General features: G+C 49.0%; 1 protein-coding gene across 1 annotated transcript; it reads left to right on the top strand.

Annotated features, from left to right (window-relative positions):
• Positions 1–3,257: 3,257 nt before the first annotated feature.
• LOC122376725 lies at positions 3,258–19,113 on the top strand. Its single transcript, XM_043356663.1, has 4 exons — positions 3,258–5,426; positions 9,685–10,323; positions 17,108–17,411; positions 18,524–19,113. The coding sequence occupies exons 1-3, from the start codon at positions 3,287–3,289 to the stop codon at positions 17,404–17,406; spliced, it is 3,078 nt and encodes a 1,025-aa protein (XP_043212598.1). The 5' UTR covers positions 3,258–3,286; the 3' UTR covers positions 17,407–17,411; positions 18,524–19,113.
• Positions 19,114–21,480: the final 2,367 nt, after the last annotated feature.

Raw genomic sequence — 21,480 nt, 5'->3', positions numbered from 1 at the left:
TATAATACTGAACGAGGCCGGTGTAAATAAATTTTCAAGACCGAGGTCCTTACTGAATTTTTGAACGAGGCCGAAGGCCGAGTTCAAAAATCAGTAAGGACTGAGGTCTTGAAAATTTATCACCGGCCGAGTTTGGTATGTATTTTACTGTATGCCAACGATAAAATAATTGTCTAGACCGAAGCTCTTAGCCGTTTTTTGAACGAGGCCATCCCAAAATGTTGACTTGGTAATTCGTTTTTGACCGTGGTCACTTTGCTTACACCAGTTATTACCACACCCCTCAGGCTAATGTATTTGAATAGGCCAGGCATACAGTAACGTCCAGATCCACACCGTGGAAGAGTGATCACCCCACACCATCCTCTTCCTCACCCTTCGACAGGTAACAACAGTCGACCGTGTGACTAGGGGCGGCTGGGGAGGGAACGTCGAAGAAATATCCATCAACCGTCAAACTGAGAGTTGGTTATATTTGGCTAGCGATAGCTGGTATCGGATGAGAGGCCATGTTTTCCGCTCTTTTTCCGCTGCTACCATCACGTTTATATCGGGTTGTCCAGATCCACACCGTGGAAGAGTCATCAACCCGCACCATCCTAACCCTCCGACAGGTAACAACAGTCGACCGTGTGACTAGGGTCCACTGGTGAGGTATTGGGGAACGTCCAAGAAGCCGCTGTCATCAATTCTCAAAACTGAAGAAAGCCAGTGATAGGTATCAGGTAAAAGCTGGCTTAGGACAGTTGTTAATGATAGCTGAGCCGATGACTTGCAGCTAGCGGCCATGTTTTCTGCTGCTCTTCAGAGTGGCGATAGAACAATCTTTGTAAAGTCGTCAGTGTCATAAAGCTAAGCTGGTGTTGATAAAGCGGCGTTTGTCAAACATAGCATGACGTGAGCATCGCTTTTGAGTGTCGTATCTGACTGCAGGAAGTGTCCGGATATTGACTTATTGCAGCGTTTTAGAGGCGTAAGTAAGTACACCACATTGTCATATCGCATTACCCTGCAGCGCCCCACCTCTCCATATTGAGTGACGGATGTTGACAATGACTGGTGCCTAATGATGACCTCAGTAATACAGATACTCGGTGGCTGTAGTCCAGTGTTCCATTTTTCAGACTTTTTGGTGGCAAATCACACCTAATGGGGAAAATGCTTTCATCCCTAAAATATGAATGACCGACTTTACTTCATCTCTGAAAAAAGGTTTCATGTATTCCCAACAGCCAGTTTACATGTCACTTGACAGTTGATGCACCCACATCCTTTTGTTTCACACCCTGTCAAGATTCTGACATGAAATCCTGGTTTATCAGTTGGCATACAAATTGGCATTGCACCCATTTTGCAAATATACTTCGGTTATTTATTTCCTTTTTTCTCATCCTAGGACTTTTTTCTTCGTCGGCACACCCAACCAAAATCCAATTTTAGAACACTGCTGTAGTCACACTCCCTCCTTTACCGGGACTACTCAACACTGGCACGGTATCACCACTCGACTGGGGGCTCAGTGACCTGGAGGTCATAGAAGGACCGACACCACTGCTGACCTTTGACCCCGGTCACGACCCGAGGAGAAAGCAGCTCGTCCTGTGGACACTAGACGTGACATGCTATGACCTTTATGTGACAGGTGAACATAGCTGGCGGGTGTCCCATCATCTCTCATCTCTCTCTCTCTCTCTCTCTCTCTCTCTCTCTCTCTCTCTCCTCTCTCTCTCTCTCTCTCTCTCTCTCTCTCTCTCCTCTCTCTCTCTCTCTCTCTCTCTCTCTCTCTCTCTCTCTCTCTCTCTCTCTCCTCTCTCTCTCTCTCTCTCCCTCTCTCTCTCCCTCTCTCTCTCTCTCTCTCTCTCTCTCTCTCTCTCTCTCTCTCTCTCTCTCTCTCTCTCTCTCTCTCTCTCTCTCTCTCTCTCTCTCTCTCTCTCTCAGAGGCTCCACTGACGGCCCACCCACTCTCTCTCTCTCTCTCTCTCTCTCTCTCCTCTCTCTCTCTCTCTCTCTCTCTCTCTCTCTCTCTCTCTCTCTCTCTCTCTCTCTCTCTCTCTCTCCCTCTCTCTCTCTCTCTCTCTCTCTCTCTCTCTCTCTCTCTCTCTCTCTCTCTCTCTCTCTCTCTCTCGTTTCCCTCTTATTCTTCAAAAACCGCAAATTTTCGTCGATTTCGGACGCTGCGGGGGGCATTTGCCCCAAATCCCCCCCTGGATCCGCCAGTGCCCCTAATCAGTTACTAATAGCACAGCAATGCTGTACATTTCTTTTTGAGTCAGACGATGTTTGCTGAACGGCGCCATCAACCCCCCCCCCCCCCTGTATCATAAGCACAGTCAACAGGACTACATTTGTCTAACGGTCTGACACTCCGTAGAGCGGCGAGGAATGCGGTGCCTTGCAATCAGTTTCCCAGCTATCGCCCGTCGGGTCACAGCTATCGTTTGAAAGTTAGCAGAGGCTCCACTGACGGCCACCACCGGCCGAAAGCCGGGGGAAAATATTAATAAAATAAAATACAAGCAGAATACCGATTTTATTTTAATCTGACATATTGTATCAGCCGTGGGTGGTTTGATACATTTTCATCATCATTCAAATTATAGCAAACAATTAGGTGGTTAAAATGTGGATTTCCACGTCGTCAATGGCTAATGGCCATACATATAAAATGTTACGGTTGATTTTTAAGCATCAGTAACTATACATATAGGATATTACGGTTCGACATAACGACCGCAGTGATCAAAGTTAGGTAACTGTTTCTGACCGTCGTACCCGAATGTAGGGCTCGGATACGAAAATATGTTGTGCATTTGAAGGAACGCGGACACCAACTGAACTTTTTTAGGAATGATTGGACCGGTGTGGGTTGATTGCTGTGATAATATCGATTAATATCACTAATATGTCGGTCTACTGCTTGCTTATATATCAGAGTTCCAGTTTTACTTTGATGCACAGTGACACTCATTTTCGGTTATTGCACCCATTGAAATTCGCAGCTAATGATATGAAAAATGTTTTGATCGCCATGTTGCATCCTGCCTGCAAGGTGCAAATTGATAACAAATGACTTAACTTTGTTCTCTCCATCAATCATAGAGAGTAATATGTCATATGTGCAGGCGAAGACAGTAATATCGACAGAGCGTGTCAGTCTCCGCCGGTGAACATTGACAACCACGGAACGTTCACTCTTATCTCGGCTTCATCCGGGGCTCGATATGTATATGTGCAGCGGCGTCGGCCGACCTCAGTCAGTCCGAGTTAGACAGAGCAGCCAGCAGCCATGTCCCGACCCGGTGTGTTTGGTGCGCGGAGAGCGGAGAGGATCAACAGACTGCACAGGGGACTGGATTGGAGAGTGAGGAGTTTAGTGCGAAAGTACGGATCGTGTGCACACCTGATCCCAGACACGCTGCTGTTGGCAGAAGACATCAGGAATAACCACTCTGCAGGGTGGCAAGGGTATTGTACTTGGAGTGAGGTGAGTGACGCTGTCACCTGGCTGGTGGCTGAACCACTCATGGCGGCCCTGCAGGATGTCAATGACGCCGCCGCCGCCCGGTGTCGTCACTGCCAGCCCGACCAGCCCCTCAGGGTCACCTCCATCAACAGATCGGGCAGCAGTGCCGAGGGGCTGGATGACGGGAAAGTCGGCGTAGGAGGGACGTCGGACTTCGACATTATGTACGAGTTCGACGGTCCCTTCCACTGGGCGGCGGTGGGGAAGAGAGAGGAGCCGGCCGTTATAAGCACAAAGTGTGCACCACAGCTGTGGGCCCGGCCGACCAAAAACCCTGGCTTTGTGACTCTGCACTGGGTGAGGACGACCGACTGCTGTCATGATAAGCCGCTGGAGGCCCTGCCGGCCGACTCTATTCGTCGGCTCATGCGGGACGTGTGTACAGTAATGGGAGGCAAGATCGACACTGCCGGACCGGCAGTCAATGTCAAACACACTAATGATGTTACAGACGGCGGCACTGACTACGTGCCTTGTATCGCTGTGCGCGGATGGTGGCCAGCAGAAGGCCAGCTCGACGGATGCCACCTGGGGGCCGACTTTCCACCAGCGGCGGCGAGGGATGACATCCGTCGATACGGGGTACACCTTGTGCCGACCGGCCGGCCTGGCAGTGACACCGAGTTCATCGAGTATCGGATTTCCTACTCACGGCCGGAGGTGGTAGCCGTCCGCCACCTCCCTCCAGTGATACGAGCGGCTATCGTGGCTGTAAAGGACATGAAAAGTATAATGAAAAAGAACGAGGTGGTGAGCGAGGACGTGCCATTGAAGTCATACTTTATTAAGTCGGCCGGACTTTGGCTAGCACAAATCACTCCCGTTGATATGTGGACAGGCATCACTGACGGTGCTCACAAAATACTGGACTGGCTGGAGACAAACCTCGCCGCTGGAAGACTGCCCTGCTTTTTCGATCACAACATTGATGTGGCCGCTGAACTCAGTACAGACCAGAGACGGGCTATCATCAACACCATAAGGCTAATGAGGGAGCATGTCTCGCTTCTTCTGATGGCGGGATGTGTGGATCGGTGGGACGTAGATCAGCTGCTGGAGGGCGGTACGGGGCCGCCCTCAGAGCAAGAGCTGCGACTCCGTCTCGGAAAGACACTCGTACTGCAGGCTATATTTGACGGTGTCAGTTACCGCCCCACAGCCCCGTGCTGGGAGAGCTGGTGGAAGGAGAACATCCCCCCGCTGGTCCACACAGCTCCACTGCTACTACAGTGGTGGCACTACAGCGTCTCAGGAAAATATCGGCAGCAGTGCTGCCTATTCATGGCATGGACCGTAGTCGACCCGGCAGACCTGGTGCCAGGAGAGCCGATGACGTCACCGGCCAGCGACATCGTCACGCTGGACGTAACGCCCCTGATACAGCTCCTCACCAGGTCTGACCTGGTTTCCCTGCTGGGTGACCCGGACAGGGTGGCTACCTGGTGTACTCAGCAGCTGCGGCGGCCGCTGGAGGAGCGGCCGGCCGGACTGACCGCCGAGCTGAACACGCCGCGGGGCCGTGCCGAGCTGCTCCTGAGGCCCGAGCTGCTGCTGCAGGCTGTGGACGTGAACGCGCCGGGTAAGATGGACCAGTGGCGGGATATAGACCGGACGGTGAAGGACAAGCGGATAAGGAACTACCGACCGATCCGCACCTACCAGGAGACCCGGGAGGAGTTGGGGCGGTTCTTCAACCACGACCTTCACAAGCAGATCCAGCACAGACTGCCAGAGATGGACGCCGCGTCCGTGGACGCCACGGCCGGCCTCTGGCGCCGCCGGCTGCAGCAGCTGCTGTCCGGTGACCGGCTGCGTACTGCTTATGACGCTGTCACTCGCTGGTGGCCGGACCGATGGGAGATGATGCCGTACTATGTGGCGGTGGAAGAGACCGACTCGGAAGGTAAGAAGGTAGTGGCGCGCACCGCTTTTACTGAAAGTCCAATAGCTCCCCGTGTCCTTGCTGACGTGGCGACAACATACGAGAGGAGTTCAATGGGGCTCATAAGAATATGCAGAGTTTTGTACGTTATTGATTATTTTGTTTTTTAATTATTATTTTTATTTATACTGTGACTTTTGATAGTGACTGAAAAATATTCTGTGACTTTTAAGCGACCTATCTTGTTTTAATATAGGTACAGCCCTCAGCAGACTGCGTGGTAGGTATTCTTTTTTCGACAAAACCGGAAATAACGCGAATACTATGCCATCGGTCAATCGGAAATCGTAACAGCATGACGCGCGAGACTTCGCACCTTAGATTGGCATTATCATCGTGTTCATTTGCTATCCAGCTTGGCAACAAAATCCAAAAGTTTATATTTTCCCCCAAACAAACGTGTGCATTTTGTTGCCACACAAGGCATATACTTTGTCTAGTGATAGACCCAATCGAGGAAGTGGAGCATGGCGCATCTATTTGCAGTGAGTTCCGACCGATTGATAACATAGCCTGTGAATTATCATCGGTTTTGTCGAAAAAAGAATACCTACCACGCAGTCTGCTGAGGGCTGTACGTGATATGGTGTCAAATTTGAGATCTTCGGATATTGTAGAATGCATGAAAATATGCGTTTTCGGGTTCTTTAAATGCCCCGAGTTTCAAAAGACAAAAAGTATGCTACTGAAAGTAGTATTCAATTCTGCTAGTGTTATGTATCAATTAACACTATGTCATTAATTGACAAAATACATAATGCATATGGACCTCAGGTTCTCACCAAGCAACAATGGGTTAACCCATTAGATACGCTTGGCAGCTTTTGCTGCCATAGGACGAAATAGCGCCGCATTCCTAAACGTTGCGGTGAACTTTCAAAGTTCTCACCCGAACGAAGACCAAAACAATGCACGTCATGTGCGCTCCGAATTATTGATCGAGAAAGCGAATGTGCTGAGAAATAAACAATTTATCGCGGGGGTGCAAGGGGCGCGCGATGGCGGCCGTGCGGCGGACACCAAAGAAGTCAGTTGCGAAGGTGGTGTGAATAAATGTTACCTTTTTATTATTGATTATTGTAAAGAAATGTGTGATTATCAATGGAAAGAGCTTAGGTGCGACATGAATTTCTCTAAGTATCGCTAATCGTACGTTATATTTCAGTGGCAGCAAAAGCTGCCAACCGTATCTTACGTAGTCAAAAATGGAGCAGTTACGTCCTTTTTGCTATGCCATTCGTAAGTGAGCAACAATGTCTGGCTTTATGGCTCATGGTGTAATGCCCCAACCCTTTGCCTTTCCAAAAATGGTCATTACCGGGGTTTCTGCTATTTATTCTTGTCTGCAGAGCATTGCATACCAACACACTACCAGGCGTCTTAGTAATGTATTCCGCCATTCCTGAAGCAGGGACGTTGAACGGAGTGGTGCGGACAAACTGTCTTCACAGGCGCCATCCCGCTCAAGGGGCGCGCCGTCGCCTAAGGGAATGTGGTGCCGTGGCTCTATCGATGAACGGGAAGAGGGGCGCCCGCTAGGCCTGTTGGGGCGCCTTTGAGGCCTAACTATGGGGTCGCCCCCGCCCCGCTCCCGCCCCCCATGCAAAAGAGGGGCGCCTACGAAGGTCATGGCCATAATGGCGCATCTGCACGAAAGAGGGGCGCCTGCATGCCGAAGAGGGGCGCCTATGAAGCCCTATGGGGCGCCTCTACGAGAAAGAGGGACACCTGTAAGATCTATAGGGGTGCATGTAATGTCCATAAGGCACCTTTATGCGAAAGAGGGGCGCATTGCATATGAAAAAGAGGCGCATTGCACAAGAAAGAGGGGCGCCTCTGAGACCTATAGGGGCGCCTTTGATGACGAAATGGGCGCTTACATGGGAAAGAGGGGTGCTTATAAAGCTGAAAGGGACGTCCTCCATGTGAAAAAGGGGCGCCTGGGACTTGAGCGCCCTTCCGAGCTGTCCGAGGTCGCCGGAAAGTTTGTATATCCTGCTGTATATCCTGTATTGTATTGTATATCCTGCTGCACTATCCTCCAAAATAATTCGATTGGATTTAGGCCAGGACTGTTCCCTAGCCAAGTGTCCTTCCCCCAGATATCGGACAGATGATCCTGGCACCGCCTAGTTCCGGAAGATCGATGAGATGGAGTACCGTCCGGCATGAAAATGCTGTCCGACCTGCGGGACACCATGCGCCGTTGGAGCACGGGGTAGTGGTCTTTTAATGCCAAATGCACGCTTTTTCGGTATGTTTTCTAGGTAGTAGTCGGGATCGACTTCGTATTTTGCTAGATCACGTCCAGCTGGTTCAGCTCAGGCCCTGCTAGGACATCGTGATCGTTCGACATACCATTGCGGCAAAAATTTTCGCAGATGTCGGAACTTGGGCCGCGTTTTCAGCCCATGCTCGTTTTGGGAGTCCGTGTGGTGAAACCATTGAAACGGAGACTCGTCGCCGAACTAGACCCGCTTTTACATACCTACTCCGTTTCCACTCTTCTACCGGCCAGATTCTCCGTTTCGTGCAAATCTGAGGGCTCTGGGCTTGCTGATTTTCGTTATTTTGGCCGCACCAATAGTCAAGCGCCTTCAGTCCAAGGGCGTTCCTCCCTTATCAATGGACAACATTATCCGAGTGATCATTATGAATAAGACTTCAGATTCTCCGCAGAATGGTCAGAGTTCCCCGGTGCTTTCTTCATGACGATCTTGGCGACGGTTGAGACGCAGGAGGACCATGCTGATTGGGGCTTATTCGTGACGCTACTTGTCCCTAAACTTCTTCCACCAGCGCTTGTTGGTGAAAACGGGGGCTTAGAAGTGTGAGGCAGCGTCCTCCCATGTGTTGCCACTTGCCAGCTTGGAGCATGCCAACAGCGCAACTACGAACCTCTCAACTGTAAAGCTAAACCTTCATGCTTAGACGTTCCGTAAATGCGCCGTTCAATGGTTAAACAATTACCCATGCCAGTGACCCCCATTGGTAAAGGTCAGCTTTTCAGATAATCTCCGCTCCAGAGAAAGACTCAGGGACACAATTCGTTGAAAGGAACGCGATATTTAGGAGCACATTGGAAACACGCCAAGTTGCTTTAAATATACGGTCGACGGAAGTCATCAAAACCTTCGTCGCATCCTATATAAGATTTTGTGGGGAGGGGAAGCGCGTGTGAGCTGAAATAATAAGAGAAAGAACATGATCTCTCAGAACGAGCTGAACTGTTTGCTGAGGTCTGGATTTTGAGTTCATTATTCTTGAGAATTATTGGCTACGGTCGTTATTTGCAGGCTACGGTCGAATGGAAATCCGAACAATTACACATATTCAAGATCATATCTATATAGTACGTAAATAAAATAGTTCGTGAAAATTGTACATGCACCAACAGGAGACACTCTGTGGCAAAGGTTGTTGGTATCGAAAGATCATTTCCTCGCGGTTTTGATATGTTTGTGCTTTGAAATGTGACAAACCACTCCATTTTTGACTATGTAAGATACGCTTGGCAGCAAAAGCTGCCAGACCGGAAACGTACACTTCCGGTTTCGTGATCTGGCTAAAAATGCACATGTATTCTCCTAAAGGGTGCCTGACAAACATATGTTAAAACTTAAAATGACAGTGAAAGTCTAAAACTTCAAATCACAGTGAATGTCGACAAAAAAGTTTTCGGCTCTAATGGGTTAAAATAAAGCGTGGTCATAAAGAACTACAGGTTCAGGTTGAGACAATAAACTACTTTTATAACTTTGTGTGATGTTTAAGCGTCTTTGGTATTTATAAATACATAAGGCCACCGAGTGACATCCCACGTAACCCCACGGACTGACCTTACACCTGACCCCACCGATTTTCCTCTCACCTGATCTCGCATCTAACCTACTGACCTCCCACATCACCCTCCCCCCCACCACTGACCTGACCCCACCGACTGACCTCCCACCTGACCCCACCGATGTTCCTCCCGTCTGACCACCGAATGACATTCGTCCCATTTCACTAGAATCTCCCCCACCTGACCCTTTTTGACAGACCTTCTCTTCCCGTCCGCCCCACCTGACCAAGCTGACACCGACCCAACCGTCTGGCCTTCCTCTGACCAGTTCCTGTCTCACCTCTATTGACGCTAAGTTGTGTCTGTCTTGCAACTTAGTCTCTCGACTACCAATGGACCTATTAACTCCCACCTAACCTACTAACTATGTTTCAGACTCGGAGCGGGATGACAACGGAGAGGCCGGTGGCGAGGAGCGGCGTGACGCAGACGAGGAGCAGACATCGGAGGGTCTGCCTAGCCCTCAGCGAGAGAAATGGCAGCAGCTGGAGCGACAACACCAGAAGCTGTGGCAGGAGCTTGAGCAGCATGGCTACGGGGAACGGAGGAGTCTGAACGAGCAGCAAGATGAGGAATGCCAGCGTCTGGAGCAGCATCATGATGAGATGTGGTGGCAAATGAAAACGCGGCACCATGAGGAGCGAAAAAGACTCCATCAGCTACACGACAGTGCTGTCAGGTGTGTCGAACTTCAGACTCAGGGACAGTCGCAGCTCCTTGGAGAGAAACGTCAAAGGCAGATGGAGTTGCTGAACCGGAGGAAACGTAGGCAATGTGCAGTGCTGGAGCGAAAGCACCAAATCGAATGGGACGACCTGGAGCAAGAGGCCCAGAAGCAGTGGAACAAAATGAAGGAGAAACACCGACGAGAAACACAAGAGCTGGAGGAGAGATACCCGAACATCCGGACAGGGGAGGAGTTGGATCGGCTGATGGAGGAGTGCAGCAGGAGGCTTCATCGGCTGGGAAAGGAGCTGGAGAAGGAGCTAGAGAATGAGGAGACACTTGCACGAGGTAAGATCTCAGATGAAGATGAGTGATAATATTCATTGTCGTATTGTTATTCGTCAAGAACACGAACGAACTGTAAGATGTTATAGTTACATGCTGTGGTTGTGCGTGACGGCAAATTAACTACCAAAGAGGTTTTGCCAGTCACTTAAAAAGGCTAGGTACAATTTGTCCTCCCTGATCATCCCAGGCTAAATTTGTGTGCACTCTTATGTACTGTTTGTCAGGGCGTATTTTAACATGTTAACTGGGTCGGCAATTGCCGACCCAGTCACGGAGAATGCCGACCCAGTGACAGCCGTTTGCCGACCCCAGTTGCCGCCCCCTCTAGGATGCAGCACGCACATGCAGGCTAGGTGCCGTCATTCATAGTGAGGCTGCTGCCCTCCGAAATGATAATGCCGCCTCTTAAAGTGAAGCAGCCGTTTATAGAAAGTGATGATCCCGCAACTCAATGTGACAGTGCCGCCCCTAAATCTGTTAGTAGCCCCACTCAATGTAATGGTGCCGCCCTTCTAAGCATCTGTGGAGCCCCTCAATGTGATGATACCGCCCCTCAAGAGGATGATGCCGCCCCTTTCAGTATCGGTGGCGCCCCTCAATGTGATGGTGCCGCCCTCAAAGTGCCGGTGGCGCCCCTGAATGTGATGGTGCTGCTCGCAAACGAGTCGGTGGCGCCCCTCAAAATGATGCTGCCGCCCCTTTAAGTGCTGGCGCCGCCCCTTATAGTGTCAGTGACGCCCTTCGAAGTGTCAGAGGAACCCACCAATATAATGGTGCCGCCCCTCTAGGTATCCACATAGCCCCTCATTGTGATGGAGCCGCCCCTCAAGCAGATGATGCCGCCCCTCAAGAAGATAATGCCGCCCCTGAATGTGATGGTGCTGCCCGCCAACAAGTCGGTGGCGCCCCTCAAAATGATGCTGCTGCCCCTTAAAGTGTTAGTGCCGCCCCTTATAGTGTCAGTGACGCTCTTCGAAGTGTCAGAGGAACCCACCAATATAATGGTGCCGCCCCTCTAGGTATCCCCATAGCCCCTCATTGTGATGGAGCTGCCCTTCAAGCAGATGATGCCGCCCCTCAAGAAGATGATGCCGCCCCTTTCAGTATCGGTGGCGCCCCTCAATGTGATGGTGCCTCCCTCAAAGTGCCAGTGGCGCCCCTAAATGTGATGGTGTCTCCTGTCAACGAGTCGGTGGCGCCCCTCAAAATGATGCTGCCGCCCCTAAAGTGCTGGTGCCGCCCCTAACAGTGTCCAGTGGCGCCCTTCAAAGTTTTGGAGGAACTCATCAATAAAATGTTGCCGCCCTCTAACTTTCTGTAGCGCCCCTCCATATACATAATGGTGCCGCTTCTCAAACTATCCGTGGCGCCCCTCAAAGTGATGGTGCGCCCCTTACAGTGTCGGTGGTGTCTCCTCAAAAGTCAAGGTGCCGCCTCTCAAAGAAATGCTGGTGTCCCTCGAAGTGTCGGAGGCGCTCCTCAATGTCATGTTGCCGCCCCTCAAACCTTCCGTAACGCCCCTCCACGTCATGGTGCCGCCATACCCTCCCCAATGTGCTCACGGCGCCCTTAAATGTGATAGTAACGTCGGTCAAAGTGCTCCTGGCAGTGTCGGTGGCGCCCCTTATATGTAGTGTCGGTGGCGCCCCGAACAGTATCGGTGGTGCCCCTCAAAGTGATGATGTCATCCTCAAACAAACGGTGGCGCCATTTGAAGTATCGGAGTCCCTAAATATCATACCTATTGCCGCCCATGAACGATCTGTAGCGCCCCTCCATATGATGGAGCCGCCCCTTAAAGTATCCGCAGCGGTCCTTAAAGTTACAGTGCCGCCCCTTAGGGGAAGGTGGGGTAAGACGGCCCAGCGGGGCAAGACGGACCACCAGCCCTCCCGGCTGAACCGCTGCTGGTATCTACTGCTTTATGCACTCACTATGTTTGTTTTCCTTCGTAACAATGGCCACCTTGAGCTCATGCTGCTAGGATGCATAGCTTTTGAGTTATTTAGAAAAATGTTGTTTTTCGTCAAACCGATCTATATATAAGAGGTCTACGGGTGATTCAATTACGGCGCCTTTCTTGCATGATTAGTTTCTATTTTGCACTTAACTGTGAAGAACAAAGTTATAAACTTAGTTATAGTCACACTTTAGGAAAGGCAAGGTTTTGCAATGTTGGGCTATTTGACATATACGTCATGATAATGACAGAATTTAGATTTGGGGCAAGACGGACCACTGTGGTCGATCTTACCCTGTGGTGGTCCATTGTACCCTGCATATGGATAGTTCTTTTCCAAAACATTGACACAAGTTTAAGTAAGCTAATTTTTCAGGAAGGAGTCTTTGTTGCATGTGAGCCATGCATGCAAGTGCTCAGTTAGCATGCATTCATGCCAAACGACAATCAACACACATGTTCCCAGCTTTTAGCTGCACTTCCATCACACATGAGTAAAGAATAAAGGCTCATTTTGTTATTTTACCATTCTGGTTACTTTTTCTTACAAGAGTACAGAGCAGAAGTGTAACACACATGAACGGATAGCAGGCACTGCTGGGTGGTCCGTCTTACCCCACGTTTTTTCTTGTCTGAGTTTTTGACATGTCCCTCTTTAAGAGCATCCACCACCTAGATGTCTTTAAATTGAAATTTAGTCTTTACACATATCAACAGAGGAAGGATTGAGCATTCCGAAGACTATAAATAATATGAATTACGAGAGCAGTGTAGCAAGATATGCGGCCTCAAACCTTAGCTGGTCCGTCTTACCCCACCTTCCCCTACAATGTGGGTGGCGTCCTCAAAATAAAAGTGATGTTGTCCCCCCCCCCCCCGAGTAATGTTGGCGTCTCTTCTTTAAAGGAAAAGGGCCACCTTCGTGAAATATGAAGATATCGTTGTTTTTCATTTTGACATTATTATTTTTCATTTTCTTTTTAAAACTGGTGCCAGAAGTGCACAATTCGCTAAAAAGTATTTAAAACTATTTAACATATTGGTACTATGTTGATACTCTCTACGGCACCTACTGTATGATGGCATAGCGATGATGTCACACTCAAGCCAATCAGCGTTCAGAACACAGACTCGTCGGATTGTGTCAGATAAGCTGATTGGTTAAAGCTGAGCTGGTTGGAGCTGATTGGTAAAAAACCAAAGCCTCGCCGCGGGTGGCTGTATTGTCGGCTAAGAACGCATTCCTGGGATAAGGACGCATTCCTGGCGTATTTTCTTTTAAAATTGCCGATAACTACGAATGGAGGCCGAAATCGGCCGTAAGGAGGTAGACAGAGAGGTTTTCGGACACGGGCTACAAGATGACTATCTCAGTTTCAATCCCCATGTTAAAGGTGGCCCTTTTCCTTTAAGCATCGGAGGCGCTCCTCATTGTCATTTTGCCCCACATCACAGCTCACATGGCGCCCTTCAATGTAATGGTGCCATCCGTCAACGCTCAAAGAGATAATTGCGCTCCTCACAGTGTCGGTGGTGTCCCTTAAAGTGGGTTAAGTGCCCTAAAAAAGTTGGTGGCGCGCCTCAAAATGATGCTGTCGTCCCTTAGCATATCTGCAGCGCCCCCAAAATGATAGTGCTTTCCAGTGGCGGATCCAGGATTTTCACTGGGGAGGGGCTGCAGGTCATAATTGGGCGCCACGCCCCGGATGGGCGCCATAGTCGCATCGTATTGGCGCTGAAATATTGGCGCCCAGTGGCCCTGACAAGAGGCGCCCAGGATCAGTATGTACAGTGACACCACACGATTGGAAATATCGGTGCGGAGCGTACTGAAACGACGTTATTCGACTGATTTTGCATCCTAGTCCTAGTATGCGGCACTCCGATGAGTTGCGAATTGAAAATTGGCGCCACTGCGCCTTCGGCGCAGTGGCGCCAGTTTTCCTTGGGTGGGGGCTGCCAGCCCCCGCAGCCCCCCCCTGGATCCGCCACTGGTGCTTTCCCTTAACGCGGCGCCGGGCTGAGGTTGTTTGAACCCCCCTCCTGACCCCTATAACTTGGCTACTGGGCCACGTATATCGACACGCGGTAAGCGGTATTCGAAAGAGTGTCAAAAACTACTTGGGTTAGTTGGTTAACCGTACTTTGGTTAGGTCAAGTCAAATGTTAAATAACAGGTGACCAGAGGTCATCAAAGGTGAAATGTGGATGAAATGTTGTCTGTTTCAACATCTATTGACAAACTGGCGCATAACTCGGAGAAGAATAGAACTACAGCACCGCGAAAAAGCGCATTCGATAGCTCTTCAACGTTCCTATAAAGTTCTCAGACTTGACCTAACATCAACGGCTTAACCTCTAGAGCACAACTTGTTTAACCCGTGCCGGGCCGGAGAGGGTTGGAGTGGACAATGGACCCCCCTCCGCCCCCCTACTGAGCTATTTTAACCCTCGCCGGCACAGGGGGGGCTGATGCAACCCCCCCTAAGGTTTTTCGCGAATAACTCGCGTAAAAAGCGGCTGATCGCGACGAAACTTTCTGTACTCTCGCATTGATCAATTTTACACCTACCCTGAAAATTTCATGACCCTGACCCCAATGACCTTTGACCTGTGACCTCTTTTCTGTGACCATGTTTGGCCGAAATCGCGGTTCGGCGCGTGTCGGCTCGCATTAGCCGCGCGTTTGCAAGCTTTTCGTTGTTTCAAACGTTCAAACATGTGATTTGATGTTGCTCCCATGCATCAGGGTGGGTGTCAAGGTCAGCTGAAGGTCAGGTCAGGTCATTGACCTTTGGTGACCTCGGTTGACCTCGGTTCACTTTTTCAAGTTTTACATGTTTCTAGGCTAGTTTTTGGAGCTGAATTCGAATTTAGCAACCATTTGAACATTTACGAAGTAGTTTTGGTGCCTTCGTAACATGTTACGAAGCTGTCCGAGGCGGTTGACACGTATTACGAATACCCGTCACAACCCCTACCGGTTGACCTGACCTGACCTGACCCGACCTGGTCTAAATGCTTCAAGACATCATCTCTGATCAAAACTAACACGATATTCGTGATCAGCACCCCGGAAAACCACATGGCAGCCACACTTTACGACTTTCTAACAGGTCCCGATTTTCCCGGTTTTCGGGTCATTGACCTGACCTGGAAGGTCACCCGATGACCTAGGACCTTAAAATTGGGTATCATCGGCTTCCTCTCGTAGGGGCCAAACGCGAGGGGGGGGGGGGGGGTCGTACCACCCCCCTTTGCCGTCGAAGGACTCAAAATGGCCTGTGCCGGCGAGGGTTAATGAAGAACCTCTTTACTGTAATAATTATTGACTCACGAAAGTTATGACATTGTTTTTTCAGAGTACTGTGCTCCTCTCGTCGAGATTCGTCGAATGAACTATTATTTGACATTCAAATGTCATTTGGGAAATTTGAGCTCAGGTCCAGGTCATGACCTGACTGGTAAAGGTCATGATGCATATCAGTCGATTTGTATCGTCAAACTGAAATCATCTAAGGTGTTTTCATCGCTCAGGCATGTCGCATGTCTCTATCAGAAGTTATTGGAAAAAACTGCTGGAGGCCTTCCATGACCTGACATGACCTCAAGGACATAACGAGGGGTCGTGGGTGGTAATTTTCCGATTAAGTGTGTCATTTTTATTGTTTTCTGATGTTAAAATTCGTTGCTTTGACATTTGTCTACCTTAAAAAGAGACAAATGCCCTGATTTTCTCCCATTTCCTTATACCTAATGGAAGGGTCGCAAAATTGTCCTTACCTTTGGTCAAAGACATCGCAATTTCGAGACTTACATTTTATATATACAGTTACAGACTGTTTGTCTTATCAATCGCTGAAGTTATAAAGGGATCCTTCAGTCGGTGTATCTATGGTGAGCATTTGCCTGTTCCGTAGCTCAGTTGGTAGAGCACCGGACTCCCCGCATTGTCTTCGCTTGCGTTTGTCCGCCGGTCGAGCCGGAGAGAAAGTTACCGAGTGAAGGTCATTCAAATTTCAAAAACTCAATGAAAATGTCACTGGGGTCACGAAAATGTTTGAGTATGTAGGTATAACATTCATTAACTTGGGGGGGGGGGGGGGGGGTGAACGTATCGTTGCAATACGCTGTTCATTACGCGAGTAACTAATAAATAAAAAATGTATGAGTTCATCCCTACTCCACCCGCTCTCCCTCTCCATAAAAAGAGAGTTAATTGTGTTGCATTTTATCTTTATGCAGAAAAATAGAGGCGTCAAAGGATATGGCCGAATATCAGCGACCCTTGCTGTGTAAGCAATGGGGTATGACAAGTGGGGGTAATGGCCCCGTCCAGCGCCCATAAAGTGGGCACCACTTGTGCGACCTGCCGACCAATGTTCTATGTAGATAGAGCCATAAAACACCGTGAACGTTTTAAGCTTGACGATACGGATCGACTGGTATGCAACATATTTTATTTCTGGTGAGGTCATGAACTTGACCTCAGGTTCAATTTTTAAATTAATTTTTGTGAAGTCAAATTATAGTTCAATCATCGCATAATGACGAGAAAAATACTATATCCCGGAAAAATAAACGTAATACCGCTGAGCTTAGGTTGAATCTGAAATCATTACTTTGAAAGAGTTATAAAAGAACCGTCGATGTCGAACGTGTCTTTTTGGTCATTAAATATCAGCAGGTATGCCGCCCCCCTCAGATGCCAAGTGCCGCCCCTATGAGTGCAAAATGCCGCCCCTAATTGTGATTGCCGACCCAGTGAAAATCCCTTATAATACGCCCTGCTGTTTGTATCATCCTTGGACATTCTTATTTCAGACTTCAAGACGCAGGAGCAGCAGCAGGAACAACAACAACAACAACAACAACAACAAAAGCAGCAGCAGGAACAGCAACAACAACAACAAGAACAGGGACGGCAACCGAGCCGGCACCTTGAGTACTTCAGGAACCTCATAGAGGCGACACGAAGACACCGCCAGCAGCTCATCCAGCTCCAGGAGCGGCACAACCAGGAGTTGGAGGAGCAGAGGAGGCGTCACGGGCAGGAGAGGAAGGATCTGGAGCGGCGCCTCTGCTGTCGGCGGAACAAGCAGGAGCGGCGCCACAGAAAGTGACCGACGTGAGTTCATTTTGTTGAAAGTTATTCAACGTTTTCTGCATTTAATCAGGATGAAAAATTGTGGGACACACCCAATGGAAGAAATGAAACACACCATAGCTTTTTCATGTTCATTAGCCCTCGACGGACCCGCCGGCTTTCTTTAAACGCGCCGGCCGAGGGGTGGGGGAGGGGGGATACGACCCTTGCCATCCTGCTCCTGATGGAGCTAGAGCCTCGCAGTAAAAGCGACTCGTGTGCGCCGATTAGAGACGCATCGACTGGTACCAAAATTTAAGGTCTCAGGTCAACCGGTGACCTCTATGGTCAGGTCTAGTGGCCCAAAGCACGGGCTCGATTTTTGTTAAAAAAAAAACTTTGCAACAAAGGCCGCAGTGCCGCCATTGTGGTCCCATCGTGTTCGCCTCGCTCAGGCGCATCGAAAGATATGCTTTTGTACGGGTTAAATCAAGTTCAGATGTTGACCTTGGGTCAAGGTCAGGTCAGAGCCCCTCGGTCCCGAAGTTGGTCGGAGGTAGTCAACGGTCATATGGCATTCACTCGATTCAGCAGGTCTTTCTGAGTCCATTGGTGGCTTTGTCGACTCGCTAGCTTAATTTGATCGGGAGTTATTGACGAAATACTCTTTATGAGCCTAGTGACGTCAAGGTCAACATCGCAAAATTGAAGCATGGCACCTTTCTTTTCATCACTTATATTGGTGAGCTCACGTGACCGACGTGACCTAATGTGAGATTTAGGAAAAATCCGAGGTATACAAGTTGTGAGACCTTTGGATAATACTAGGTCCGGTGAGTTTCATCTCCCTGTGAGAGCTGCTCTGGCATTGAAGACGTTGTGAAGTTGTGGATCCTGAGGACCGTGCAGAGGTTTACTTGTGACATCATAGGTCAGTGACCTGACCTAGCCGGGAAATGTGGTTGGTGTCACAATATCCAACTTGAATCAAAGGTCAGGTATGCCAAGTTTCAGCTCTCCATATCCAGCGTGTTCCGAGTTATCGCGAAAAAAAAACTGTGCGTGGGGGGGACACCCATCCCCTCGGCCTGCGAGGGTTAGGTCTCCTCAGGCTCATATTTGCTACATTCAAACCTATTCTGTTTGTGTTTCAGGATATCAGCGGAGTCGCGGACAACCCCGAGGAGGCGCCACTAGGGAGAACAAGTCGAGGGACAGATATTTACAGTGGCAGACAAGTTCAGTATGTGTCGACTGTGCAGATATTTGAAAAAGAAAATGAAAACATTCACAAATAATATGCCATATGGTATATCATTACCGTTTTATTGAGGCCGGAAAGTTACAAATAGATAGGTTTTAGACAAATAGGTATAGGTTTTAGGTGAGTTTTGGCATCATTATGTACAAAATGGGTATGTTTGATGTTCATCACGTGTAAATAGTTATATACTTATTCGATGTGTTACGGGGTGGCCTTTGTTGTTATACAAGTACAAACTGTTGTTCGATGATGTTTATTGAAATGGGTTTAGTGAGCAATTACTGTTGTTAATTGTTAATAGGCTTCATGTTTTTTATGATACATGTCTTGTGTAATGTGTTTTCTCGTAAAAGCTATTATACATTAGCAGGCATGTACGGAACGGTACATACATACACATCTGTACCGAACCATTACATGGTAACCATGGCGTGTGGTGGCCACTGGAGGTAGTGTAAATATAATATTAGCTAGGCACGACTCAGCTAACTGCGAATGAAGACCGGGCCGGCCGGGCTCCACTGATAGCTGGTCTGCACCGCCACGTCCGGCACAGGAAGGGTGACGACAACTGCGGCCGACTGGCCAGGAAGGCCGTCAGATAGGCGGGCTGGCACCGCCGTCTTCACTAGCCGCAGGCAGGATGGTGCGGTTGGCATGGCGTCGGTTAGGGAGGGGTCTGGGGACGGGGCAGACATCTGGAAAATACAGTGCAAGATAGAGCTGACGCGATTTGCTCGGGTCGGGTCACAAGGGAATGGTGATGAATAGGTCGCGGTCAGGGTAGGATGATTTGGGAACTTGAAATGAGAAAAAAAATAGATCGATATCGTGACATAATGAAAACATGTCACGGTATCTATCTTTTAGAAAATATGTTTCCGGTTACATGACGAGTGCGCAAACCTGTGAAAATGTTGCTATATTTTTTTCGATGTTTGTCGCCCTTCAGAAAGCGAATACAGTGAAAGGTTGGGCAATTAATGTGTCAAATTTAAATTTGATAGAAATTTAACGATTAACGATTAACGATTTACGGTAAATGACGATTTAGAGTAACGGATAACGAAAGGTCTTTGCTGCATTTATACAGTCAACTTGAAATGAGTTCGGTTGAGCCTTAACCCGCGCACCGACGGGGGTCTGCGCCAACTTCGCACCGACGGGGGGGGGCGGATGACCGCCCCCCCCCCTGAGATCTCGAGAACGAAGCAAGATAGCGACAAGCGGTAAACGGCATCGGATACGCACGGTCAAGATCTACAAGTTTTACAAAGGTCATTTTCAGGTCAGGTCAAAGATGACGTCACAGGGTTCGAAAAAGTCAAAATGGCGGCGCTAGATATGGAGAGTTTTTCTCGAATAACTTTCGAATTAGTCAAGATAGGAATAAACTAAGGGCATCATCGTGATTCTCTCGTCAATCCGCATCGAATGATATATATGCTGACCTCGAAAAATCAAGGTCAAAGGTTGACCTCAGGTCACGTGACCTCGAGGTCATCATGTATATCATTCGATGCGTCTTGACGAGCTGAACACAATGAGACCATCCACGCGCCTGTATCTTGTTCCTGTACGGAGTTATTGTCCAAAAACCTTTGGTGACCTTTGATGACGTCACATGACCTCACGGCTCACAGCTGCCCAACAGCAAAACAGACCTCAAGGTAGTGAAGTGTGATCGTATATGAAGTCATGTATGGTATATTGGGCCATTCCGACCCGTTTTAGAGGTAAAAAACAGGGAGTTGATTTTTCCCCCATTGACTTATAATGGGGAGGTCGCGAAATTGACCTGACCTTAGGTCACCGCTATGAAAATTCCGAGATATACAAATTGTAGCTACTAATGACCTAATAGCATCCTGCGACTTTCAAAGGCCTCTGACATCTATTGTAGCTCTGTAGCTCTCATAGTAGCATTGTAGCATTGTAGCTATCATCTATTGTAGCGGTTTTCCCGCTATTCGCGAAAAACCTCAGGGGGGGGGGGCGGATATCCGCCCCCCCCCCCCCCCGTCGGTGCGCAGGTTAACCGAGCAGTCAATTATAGGCACATTGTTGATGACGCTAGCTTTTCAGGTTTCTGACTTTTACGAATTAGTTCTGCTTGGTACTGTGCGGCTTTTGTTACAACACGGAAATTGTGCAGGTCCCAGGTGGGTTCTCGTATAAGCATGTTAATTGTTCATCAAGGGTGTTTGACAGGGCCACTTCATGTCTGCTAATTGCTATGGTCTGGCAAACCTAAGAAAGAACGGAGTTTGCTCCTGAATCCTTTTGCCACGTGTTTTGATCACTGGACGTATATGGTTAGAAGAAAAATTGTGTAAAAAGTCGCGAGAGAAATATTCTTTGATATATTTTATTCAACATCAAAACGTGCATCACTGGTGCTTGCGCTTTGAATCCGTTCTTTCTTAGGTTTGCCAGACTATAGTTGCTACCAAGTGGCGCTATGTATGGGACCGTCCAGATCCACACCGTGGAAGAGTGATCACCCCACACCATCCTCACCCTGCGACAGGTATCAAGAGCTTGATCAAGAGGCGACCGTGTGACTACAATCGGCTGGGGAGGGATTGGTGAACGTCGAAGAAATATCCATCAATCCTCAAACTGGCCTCTGGTTATATTTAGCTTGCGATAGCTGGTATACAGGGTGTCCCGAAATTGATGCGCGGTTGGTGCCGCATGTTATGTTGTCCCTCCCGAGTGCTGAACAACTGCAATTTTACCGGCTCTGGCACCACTGACATCTTGCTGGTCACACGATCGCGTGAAACAAGCGGCTAACCCGACCACGGCCGGTAGTGGGCGCGGGAGGGCCACTCTTGTCCAGAC

The sequence above is a fragment of the Amphibalanus amphitrite genome, unplaced genomic scaffold (genome assembly GCF_019059575.1).
Source record: "Amphibalanus amphitrite isolate SeventyFive unplaced genomic scaffold, NRLGWU_Aamphi_draft 002262F_arrow, whole genome shotgun sequence".
NCBI classification, from domain to species: domain Eukaryota; kingdom Metazoa; phylum Arthropoda; class Thecostraca; order Balanomorpha; family Balanidae; genus Amphibalanus; species Amphibalanus amphitrite.
Note: the sequence above shows the minus strand (reverse complement) of the source record. Positions and strands in the feature narration are given on the sequence as shown.